Below are 12,197 nucleotides of genomic sequence, written 5' to 3'. Positions count from 1 at the left end.
TGCTGCAGGGAAATCGAGTCTCAGCAGCGGGCCCCCCGTGATCAGACATCTTATCCCCTATCCTTTGGATAGGGGATAAAATATTTGTGCCCAGAATACCCTTTTAATAGCCAGACTTAGTCACTGTTCAAACAAGTATTTTTCCAATTAGTGGCAGTTTTTTTTTTTTTTTCATTTTGGGTAGAAGTCCACTTAAATGGCTTCCAAACATAATGTGATACAGCTTTTATCTACTACTATCAAATAAAGACTTCAATAATTCCATACTCCATAACAGAACATTACACTTACATGGGTGAAGGAGAAGGGGCCCCCAACAAAACAACAGTGCTCCAGCATTCCATAAACATCAGACCCCTTTGGTTATGCATGCACTTCTGTGCCATGCTTGGCCGTGATATATTGGAAATAAATGGCTTGTAGCCAGTCAGTGCCATAGGTGTGGTTGTTTGCTCAGAGCACTGGAGGGAATCCCTGTTCCTATGAACCCATATAATCTCATTTTCTGACATGTATAAATAGTATGTCAGAAAATCTTAGGCTGGGTCTACTTCATGTTTCATGCATTGGCAGTACAGTGGATTTTCAAAGTTTGCTGCCTCAGTGTTCTTCGATCTTTTAGTCAGATGTTTCTATGGAAAACTGAAGTAAAGGTTTAAGTTTTCCATAATATTTTAAACTTTTATTGACAAATACATAAATTTTATGCAAAACCTCAATATTTAGTGTTGACTCTACTTCTGCAATTCACCCTGATCTGGAACGGTTCCTGGACATGGGTCCAAAATGTTAATGTTTTGTCCACCAAGGCACTTAGTTATCACTTTAAACTGGTGACACGGTCCTTCATTATGCTGGAGAAGTTGCTCTTGGAGAATGTTTACATGTGCAGAAATTTTGTGAAGCCTTTTGTTGGCTGGACTGGTGTAAAAAAGGCAGCAAAGACGACACTTGTTTCCGAGAAAAACTTCAAGGACAGACCCGGCATTCTACAGGAACTGGACTGCAAAGGACTGGGGTAAAGTTATTGGGGGAGATTTATCAAAAGATGTGCAGAGGAAAAGTTGCCCAGTTGCCCATAGCAACCAATCAGATTGCTTCTTTCATTTTGCAGAGGCCTTGTTAAAAATGAAAGAAGCGATCTGATTGGTTGCTATGGGCAACTTTTCCTCTGCACAGGTTTTGATAAATCTCCCCTACTGTCTTCTGATAAAGTCCCTGCAGACAGTTTGGAACATGTAGGAGAATGATTATCTGTAAATGTGTCATAAACAGTAAAGCCTCCTGATATCATTCATGTGTGTGGTTACTTTTTATCCAAGGGAGTAAGTAGGCTCCCTCACAAATTTGCCTAAGAAGACTTCAAAGATCCTCCAAGACCATTTTATCCAATGATCCAGGAGCAATTTGGAGATGAAGAAATAATTTTACCAGCATTATAGAGCACCAGGTCACAAGGTAAATGTTATAACTAAGTGGTTCAGTGAACAAAACATTGACATTTTGGGTACATGGGCAAAACACTTCCCAGATCTCAGTCCTCAAAAAGTAGGAGGACAAACAAAATCTAAGAAATTGTGATAAAATCCAAGAAATGAATAGACCAGAATGAGTTACTATCCATCAGGATTGGGTTTAGAAGCTGATATTTAGCATGCTAGGGTGAATTTCAGAAAAAAAGGGGTCAACACTAAATATTGAGTCAATAAAAGTTTTAAATCGTAGAAATGCTTATAACTGTACTTCAATAACCATAGAAACGTTTGACAAAAGAAATCAAAAAACACAAAAGCAGCAAACTTTGTGAATACAAAAATTTGTGACAGCCTCAAAACTTTTGGCAACAACTGTATACATCAGGATACTGGCTGACGTATACCAGAAACGTAGATCCCGGACATGGAATTAACCCAACTTAAAGGACAACTTTAGCCATAACAACTTAACCCCTATCCACAGGATAGGCATTAAGTGTTTGATCGCTGGGGTCCAAACGCTGGGACCCATCGCGATCTCCCAAATGGGCCCCGGCATTTCCACTCTGTGCAAGCTGCTAATGCGCATAGCGTAGACCTCTTTGAGGTCGAAGGTACGACCCCTCCTCATACAGCTTTATGGGAGAGGAGGGGAGGAATGAACGCTGCATCCCCGCCTCTCCCATAGAACTACATGGAGGAGGCGTGTCGGCCGTGACGCCATGCTATGGACGGCACGCCACCTGCACGGGAGAGCTGCGGTAGAGGCGGGACCTCAAGCAGGAGATCGCAGGGGGTTCCAGTGGTCAGACCCCCCCCCCCCCCCCGTGATCAGACACTTATCCCCTGTCATGTAGATAGGGGATAAGTTGTTATGGCTGCATATTTCCTTTAAGACTGGATGACACTTTTGTTGTTTGAGGACCCTTCCTCAGAATAGGTTACAAGAGAAAAAGTGGTTCAGCTCAGAGCGCTCATCCGAGTGTAGTCTTCTGCATAGTTCTGTTAAAGCTGTATGTTTTATTAATAAGTCAAATATTAATTCTCTTTCTAAGAATAGCCTGACAGACTGCCAGCTCTGCCCTGTGGGGACAGAAATCCTAATGTGCTAAAGCATTTAGTATTCCTTTACCACCCGCATCCTGTAGCACATATAGCACTGTCACAATGCCACACGGCCTGCTGTAAAATCCAATTCACTGGTAATTGTAATCCCTTCCTCCCACACACGCTCACAGAACACGTTCAGCCATGGACTCTGGCATCCCACTGGTTGTATCTTTTCAAAGGATATTTCTTGCATGTTTCTCTTTCACGGCCGCTTCTTGAGTGTTGATGGCTTTGTTTATACTCACAGTCTGAAAGAGGAAACATTAAGAGCAGGGTGAGAGATGGTGGGAATACAATAGACAGAGCACAATCTAGTAACTGCGACACTGAATATGGCAGCTGCAAGGCTGGATGGCTGAGCATACACAAAGACTACGGCTCATATACCAACCTGATGTATAAAGAAAAGTATGTCTAAACAAATTGTTACTCCAACCAGGTGACATACTTATTGACACCTTTCACCATCTTTATTGTCCAAAAGCATTAGAACATTGTGACACTTATTTGTGACAAAAAGAACTACAAGGAGGTGAAAAAAGGATCAGTTTCAATTAAAGGGAACCTGTCACCTTGAACATCCGGCCCAATCTGCAGGCAGCATGTTATAGAGCAGGAGAAGCTGAGAAGATCGATATATAGATTTGTGGGAAAAGTTTCAGGATAACTTGTCATTTATTTATGTGAATCTCTACTCATTCTGGGTACATAGTCATATGGGCGGTCCTAGTGGTTGACAGCTATCTATATGCACACGTATACACAAATAGCTGCCAGTAACTAAGTAGGACCACCCACATGACTATTTAGCTTAAAATGATCAGAGATTTCCAGGATTAAATGACAAGTTATCCTGGAATTTTTCCATGAAAAATGATATCAATCTGCTCAGCTCCCCTTGCTCTATAACCTAATGCCGGCAGATTAGACTGAAATTAAATGTGACAGATTCCCTTTAACATAACATGAATAATGGTGCATTAGGATTAAAAGGAGTTTTCCAGCCTGCAAAATTCTTGTCCATGAGCTCAGGATGGCTTAACTGTGAAAAAAATTATACTGACCTGTCCCGAATTTTGACCCAATGTTGCCTGGTTCTGACTTGGCATGGTTCCCTGCTTTTGCATCGACATGCAAGAAGCATCCGCTCAGCCATTCACTAGTCATAGCTGCAACTTTTCTTGGCCAACAATTGGCTGAACAGACGCTTACTGCATGTCAAGATGAAAGGAGGAGGTTGTGCTTAGCCAGGGGGTTGGGGCAGGTGAGTATTATCTCTCTTCCATATGCCAGGTTGATCCCATCGACAACCACTGCAATGCTTCACACTGTAGCCACTTTACTAAATATATTATTCAACTGCGTTCTTACAAAAAAAAATTTATATAACATTACTAGTAGAATCTTTACTATTGACATCAGTTTTTTTTTTTTAGATTGGGCATTTGTATTATGTCAGTACAGCACTTTGTATCAATAGATCAAGGAGTCACTTAGAATATTTTATCACAGCCCTGTCAGGACCCTTGTAAACGAATAATAATTAAAACGTAAAATATTTATTGATATGCATTAAAATGTAAAATTTCAGCAAATTGTGATATACACTCGTGATCACCCAAATAAATCAAATAATAATAACGAGGTATTGGACCACAAACCAATAATACCCTATTTAACAGGTATCAGATAGAGTTAATGACAACTAATATCTGCAGTAATCCTGTATATGGTGAGAGCGTGATATATCACCGTCCCCCAGGCTACACGAACAGAGGGAATATCACACTTCAATTCCTCAGTTGCCAATGCATAGGTAGTGTGATATAGTTGTCAACAACACCCAATTGTGCAAACAGCTCTAAATAATGTTTGACAACCCAGGGTTAGGCTCACCATTTGTTCAGGTATAGTCAATCCAATATCACCTCATGTGCAAAAATAAGTGAAAAATAATGTTTAAAATCCCGATTTGCGCCCAACAGCAGACCGGGGCGCATATCAGGCGCCACTATCGATATCCCATACAGCCTGGAGGAGTGAGGCAGACTGATGCTCATTGTGAGCTAGCTTATACTCCTGACACCAGTCTTTATCTATTGGACTATTCCTACAAACGTTCCTTGATAAACCCCGTTATTAAGGGGAGAAACACGTCGGAACTAATGGATCATGAACTGTCATGTAGATTTTAAACATTATTTTTCACTTATTTTTGCACATGAGGTGATATTGGATTGACTATACCTGAACAAATGGTGAGCCTAACCCTGGGTTGTCAAACATTATTTAGAGCTGTTTGCACAATTGGGTGTTGTGTTGTTGACAACTATATCACACTACCTATGCATTGGCAACTGAAGAATTGAAGTGTGATATTCCCTCTGTTCGTGTAGCCTGGGGGACGGTGATATCTCACGCTCTCACCATATACAGGATTACTGCAGATATTAGTTGTCATTAACTCTATCTGATACCTGTTAAATAGGGTATTATTGGTTTGTGGTCCAATACCTCGTTATCATTATTTGATTTATTTGGGTGATCACGAGTGTATATCACAATTTGCTGAAATTTTACATTTTAATGCATATCAATAAATATTAAGTTTTAATTATTATACGTTTACAAGGGTCCTGACAGGGCTGTGATAAAATTTGTATTATGTCCTATCAAGGCACCATTAATGGGCACAACTATTTCGTAAAGTACTTTATGTCCCATTACAAATTCTAAAAAAATTCTTAATGAGAAGTTAGGAAGGATTCTGCTGATCTCGTGAAAACGGCAGGACCTTAGTGGAGAAAAAAAATGTCACCGGCTATTTTTTAAACTCCAAAAATCCTGTAAAATGACGGACATGTAATGGAACCCCGGTGGAACCCTATGCAAAGTGAAGGTGACCTGTCGGGTTCTGTCAGTGTCCGATGTCACAGATATATAAAAAAAAGTCCATAAGACTTTCTTTAAATCTCTTTCCAAAAAGAGCCACTCAGAAGAGAAGAGGAACACCACTCAACTGAGCCCTTCTGCCCCTTCATTTGAGTGATGGGTGGGACCATAATCGTAACTTGTAGCTTCTGGGACCCGATACAAATTCTGCAACAGGGGCCCCATGTGTCAATTATATTACCGTTCTCTTATGGGGCAGATGTGCTTTGGGGCCCCTTTAGGCACCAGGGCCCTGATGCGACTGCTACCTCTGCACCCCCTATAGCTATACCCCTGGGTGGGACCTGGGTCCCCATGATCAAAAGTTCTGAGATGTTACAATGACATGACTAAAGTTCGTCCAAATGATAGTTACCCCCTAATGCAAAGTGGTTCAAATCACCTCAACAATAAATTACATTACAATAAAATGATATAGATGATAGAAGAGAAGGGAGGAAATGTAAAGGCGGTGTGACCAGAGATAATATCTCATTCATCAATATGGTACTAGAGATCAGTTCTATGTACACATACCTTGTGCTGCTCTTTGAGCCAAAATTGCTATAATGTAATAAAATTAGCTTTTTACATGCTTGCGTCCACCTATATTACTTATAGGAAGTCACCGAACCCCCCTCCCCCTTTAACATTGTAGCGACATAGTAAAAAAAAAAAAAAAAAAAAAAGCAACAACTATAATCAGCTTTGTCTTCCGGAGGATGTTTACATCTAATGTAACACATTGATAGAGTGCTTGTGTATCACACAGTCTACATATCTCCGCGTGCTGCTGCATTTACTCAGGCTTCTCACATGTTCTGTCTGACAGCTAAATAAGCAGCCTGTAGCTCTGAACCTAAGGATAAGCGGTATGCCTGCCCGACCTGCCAAGTGTCATACCGGTCCACTTACCTTCTCACACTTTTCTGCCCACTACATTGCTGCAGATTGCTGATTTATGTCTAGATAGATTTGGCGCAGTGTGTTATCATTTCGGAAAAAGTGGAAAATAGTTCTGTTTATGCTGTTATTATGGCACAACTGGATTTGAATGTTTTTTTGTTATACTTCCCTCAAATACATTCCTGGACAGATATCTAAGGAACAAAGTGTATAAATACATATATGAATCTGCATACTGTACCTATATGTGTGTATTTATCTATATAGATCTACAGTGCATATCTATTGATCTATCTATCTAAAGGAGTTTTCTGGGCCAATCAAAAAAATGGCGAAGGGCCTAAAGGGTAACGTGAGGGCCACGTGGGATCTTTGTTTAAAGGGGCACTCCCTCCCTAGATATCTTATCCCCTATCCAAAGGATAGAGGATAAGATGTCTGATCACAGGGGTCCAACAGCTGGGAACCCCGCGATCTCTCCTGCAGCACCCTGTGTCATCTGCCTGATGATGGGCGATACAGGGGCCAGAGTATTGTGACATCACAGCCCGCCCCTCGTGATGTCATTCCCCGCCCCCTCAATACAAGTCTATGGGAGTGGGCGTGACGTACACCATGCCCCCTCCCATAGACTTGCATTGAGCGGGCGGGTACATTAGGACTCCGGTGAGGCAGGGTACATTAGGACTCCGGATGTCTTAATCAGGTAAATATTATTATGTGACTCTTATATACAGCATTGCCATTGTTACCACCTAGTATGTGTTACATCCAGCGCTCTGGCCAAACACGCATGCGAGTCGCAGTCCGTCTCTCACCTTGTGCTCTTCTCCTTCCTCCGTCCTCCCTCAGCGCCGGCCCCCCACACCCAAGGGCGCGAGCGCGCTGGAGCGCTCTGATAAAAAGGGCCAGTGCGCCCGTAATTATGTTTTGCACCTGCACTGTTCTTCTTAAATATCTGCACCTACCATCACTCCCTGCTGGATCTTTGTTACCCCAGTGTACTAGAGAAAGCGTTAGTTTGTTTAGCCTTAACGTGTTCTAGACCCTTTCATTCCGTGCCTGACATTGCTCTTTGCTGCCCGCCTTTAGACCTCCTGCTATGTTCCTGAATACGCTCCTGTGCCGCCAGCCCAGACCTCCTGCTATCCAGACCACGTCTTGCCTAACTCCTCCTGTACCTCGCATGACCTCAGCCCCCTGTGTGGTCGAGCCGTGCCAGGGGTAGCGACCTGGGTGCCGCCTGCCGCAGCAAGACCATCCCACTTTGCGGCGGGCTCTGGTGAAAACCAGCAGCACCTTAGACCCAGCTCCCTGGAACGGCCCGTGTCATCTGCCACACAGGTCCAGCGGATCCACTACCTCCGTGAGTGTCCTGCTTGCAGCCGTGAGTTTTACAGTATGTAAGCACATTGGGGACTTTTTCGGCTTATCCTTGTGATGTCCCTGCTTGTGTTTTGGGGTTTATGGATATTAAGGGTGGGTAGTTTTTAAAGGGGTATTCCAGGCAAAACCTTTTTTTATATATATCAACTGGCTCCGGGAAGTTAAACAGATTTGTTAATTACTTCTATTAAAAAATCTTAGTCCTTCCAAAAGTTATTAGCTTCTGAAGTTTTCTGTCTTAACTGCTCAATGATGATGTCACGTCCCGGGAGCTGTGCATGATGGGAGAATATCCCCATAGGAACTGCACAGCTCCCGGGACGTGAGTCATCAGAGAGCAGTTAGACAGAAAACAACAACAACTCAACTTCAGAATCTAATAACTATTGGAAAGATTAAGATTTTTTAATAGAAGTAATTTACAAATCTGAAAAAACTATGTAGATGTGTGCAGCTCACAACTATTACGCACCGAGGTCAAACAGGGCAAGCAACTATACCTTAATTGCTAAAAAAGGAAAACCAAAAAAATGCAATGTAGCCCGGACCTTCTAGGTGAGTATAAAATGGATATACGAGGATCGTGCTTCAATAATAATTATCATTTAGTTATAAAAATAAGATTTCACCACTTCTCACAGGGCCCTTGTGAGAAGAACATACATAATAAAAGGCAACCTAACAATGTATTAGGCAATAATATTAAAATTATACACTTGGCATAGAGTAATAGAATAAAATAGCAGAGTAAGATCTGTACCATACTAATATATTTGTATGGGGACCCCCGTGATCTTGCACGCGGCACCCCATTTGCAATCAGTCCCCGGAAGCGTGTTCGCTCCGGGTCTGATTACTGCCGATCACGGGGCCAACGGTGTGTGATGTGTGACACGGTGTGCTCCCGTGTGACATCACGCTTCGCCCCTCAATGCAAGCCTATGGGAGGGGGCATGGGAGCTATCATGCCCCCTCTCATAGGCTTGCATTGAGGGGCGGAGCGTGACGTCACACGCCGTCGGCCCTGTGGTCGCCGGTAATCAGACCCGGAGCGAACACGCTCCGGGGACTGATTACAAACGGGGTGCTGTGTGCAAGATCACAGGGGGTCCCCAGCGGCAGGACTCCCGCGATCAGGTATCTTATCCCCTATCCTTTGGAGAATCCCTTTAAGCCTATCATGCTATCCCTTTAAGCCTATCATGCTGTATTTGTGTGAGAGGCAGGAGTATTTCCGCCCCTGCAGTACTAGGTGGGGCGCAAAGGAGTTGTGTGTGTGTGTGGAGGGGGGCATGGGTATATAACAACCCCTGAACTTACTGGCGGGGTGTACGTGACGTTTTGCGGATCCCTCCCAACCCTCCCTTTTTTATTTTATTTATTCATTGCAGGGTATGCCCACTAAAGTCGTGCCCTCGGACACGGTTATGGGCACAGATGTGACCGCTTTTGTTAAGTTAATGTTTTCCATATAGGTATGTATATAACACTCTATATTGTGCGGTATCCATATTTCACTGGTAAAACATCTGTATTACTGAAGTGCTTTGGTCAAATGGGACCAAAATTGAACTTTGTGTCCACACACATCACCCTGAGCACACAATGACCACAGTGAAACATGGTAGTAGTAGCATAACGCCGTGGGGGGTCTACAAGGTAGTTGCCTTGTAGTAACGTAAGGCGTGGGGCTCTGTGGGGGCACATGCCGTGATTCCTTTCCTATGTCTAACTCTGGTCCCCAGCGTGAAATTTTGCACGGTGGTTTGCATTAGGGCTGGGCGGTATACCAGTTCATACCGAATACCGACATTTTTGTGCTGCACAATATGAATTTTAACCCATACCACAATACCGGTTGGGCCCCTCCCCCTCGGGAATGAATGAATTATCAGCCCAACGCTGCGCTGTCCCCACATTGGGGAACTAATCATATGTTGCCCGCGAGGGCTGTTCTGCCCCCCAATTAATTATCAGCCTAGCGCTGTCCCCATCCTCCTGTTTGTTGCGGCCGCCGGCGCTGACACTCTATACCAATGGTCTTCAACCTGCGGACCTCCAGATGTTGCACAACTACAACTCTCAGCATGCATGCTGGGAGTTGTAGTTTTGCAAAATCTGGAGGTCCGCAGGTTGAAGACCACTGCTCTATACTGTGTGGTATCCCTATGCCCGGGCTGCAAAAAATAAACTAAATAAACTTTATCTTACCTACCGTTGGTCAGGTACCGGCCTCATCTGCTTCCTAGTGAATGGAACGTCGGAAAGCCGTCAGCCTATCACCGGCCGCAGCGATGTTCCGCCTCGGCCGCTGATAGGCTGAGCCCACTGTCATGTAAGAAGCCGTCCAGAGTTCCTGACATGACAGTGGGCTCAGCCTATCAGCGGCCGAGGCGGAACATCGCTGCGGCCGGCGATAGGCTGGGGGCTGTCCGACATTCCCGTCCCGAGCATAAGGCCGACGTCTGAACATGCATTAGTTTATTTTATTTAACTTGTGTCAGCGCAGGCGGCCGCGACAAACAGCATGAGGAGGGCATCGCTCACGTGAGTATTTACCCCGATGGGGGCAGATAATTAATGGGGGGGGGGGCAGAACAGCGCAGCGCTGGGCTGATAATTAATTTGGGGGGGGAGGAGGAGGAGGAAATACCGTTATATACCGTGTAACCGCCGAAAGTTACAAAAATATCATGATGCGCACATTTGGTCATACCGCCCAGCCTTAGTTTGCATATATTGTATATACAGTTTTGCTATAAAAGGGTACCTGCCATTAGTAATAAAAATGAATGTGTTATAGAATAGCCTATTTGAATTACTTTTCTAATATACTTCATGTGTTTCATTAACCCCTAAATGTTTGGCCACCAAGGGTCCTCCTTCTGTTCCTGCTTGCAGATTGTCTCCTGCAGCAGCCTGGCAGAGATAAAAGTCAGGAAATGCAGGTGGGACCTCAGCTCAGCACAGTGTATAGAGTGTACAGCAGAGTTCAGAGTGATGAGGGGTAGGGCTGGGCGGTAAGGCCAAATATGTGTATTTTTGTAACTTATGGCGGTTCCACAGTATATAACGGTATCCCCCCCCCCCCAAATAAAAAAAATAAAATGTATTATTAGCCCAGCGCTGCGCTGTCCCCATCGGGGTACTACTCACGTCACCCGCAAGCGCTGCCCTCCTCTTCCTCCTGTGTGTTGCGGCCACCGGCGCTGACACTCTATAGCTGTATCCCTATGCCCGGGCTGCAAATGGTAAACAAAAATAAACTTTTACGCATGTTCCTACATTGGCCTTACGCTCTTCCTGGGGACGTGAACGTCGGACAGCCGTCAGCCTATCACCGGCCGCAGCGATGTTCCGCCCGCTTCTTACATGACAGTGGGCTCAACCTATCACCGGCCGAGGCGGAACATCGCTGCGGCCGGTGACAGGCTGACGGCTTTCCAATGTTCCATTCCCTAGGAAGCTGGTCCGGACCGACGGGGAAGGTGAGTTAAAGTTTATTTTGTTTACCTTTTGCAGCCCGGATATATGGATACAGTATAGAGCAGTGGTCTTCAACCTGCGGACCTCCAGAGGTTGCAAAACTACAACTCCCAGCATGCCCGGACAGCCAACGGCTGTCCGGGCATGCTGGGAGTTGTAGTTTTGCAACATCTGGAGGTTGAAGACCATTGGTATAGAGTGTCAGCGCCGGCGGCCGCAACAGACAGGAGGATGAGGAGGGCAGCGCTTGCGGGTGACATGTGAGTAGTACCCCGATGGGGACAGCGCAGCACTGGGCTAATAATTAATTGTGGGGGGGGGGGCAGAACAGCACTCGCGGGTCACATATGATTAGTTCATATGATTAGGGGACAGCGCAGCGCTGGTCTGATAACTCATTCATTCCCGAGGGGGAGGGGCCAAACCGGTATTGCGGTATGGGTTAAAATTCATATCGTGCAGCACAAAAATGTTGGTATTCGGTATGAACCGGTATACCGCCCAGCCCTAATGAGGGGGTGCGGTCTTAGCCAATCACAGCTCATCTCCACATCAAGAAACAATGTTTGTTGTTCAGCTGTAGTTCCAGATGCACTGCTCTTCCAGGTTCCCTGTGGTCAACATATCATGCTGGGGTTCAGCAATCAATAGTCGCAACAATGCCATGCCTTGGCCAGTGAGTGGCTGAGGGTCAATCTGACAAAATAAACCCCAGCTCCGGTCTTCTTCCTGGTGCTGGGGCACAATATATCAGATTGCCAATCAGCTAATCGCTTGTCGAGCGGTTGTTGACTAAGGGGTACTCGGGAAGAGGAGTGCACCGGGCCTGCAGCAGGACAATGGAGGCACCGGGAAGTGGCAGAAGGTAAGTAGTGTTTGTTTTTTTATACCTGACAGAATAAA

General features: G+C 44.8%; 1 protein-coding gene across 4 annotated transcripts in view; it reads right to left on the bottom strand.

The window, feature by feature from the left end:
- Positions 1 to 12,197, bottom strand: part of HIP1 (huntingtin interacting protein 1) — a 157,530-nt gene that overhangs the window by 101,179 nt on the left and 44,154 nt on the right. For all 4 annotated transcript variants that reach the window (XR_008888950.1, XM_056558402.1, XM_056558401.1 and 1 more), the window contains exon 2: positions 2,770 to 2,833. Coding sequence is in view for 3 of the 4 variants with exons in the window: in XM_056558402.1 (XP_056414377.1) it covers positions 2,770 to 2,833 (64 nt within the window). In the remaining variant the exon portion in view is untranslated. The remainder of the gene's footprint in view (positions 1 to 2,769; positions 2,834 to 12,197) is intronic.

The sequence above is a fragment of the Hyla sarda genome, chromosome 2 (genome assembly GCF_029499605.1).
Source record: "Hyla sarda isolate aHylSar1 chromosome 2, aHylSar1.hap1, whole genome shotgun sequence".
NCBI classification, from domain to species: Eukaryota; Metazoa; Chordata; class Amphibia; order Anura; family Hylidae; genus Hyla; species Hyla sarda.
This window is presented reverse-complemented; position numbering and strand designations above follow the sequence as displayed.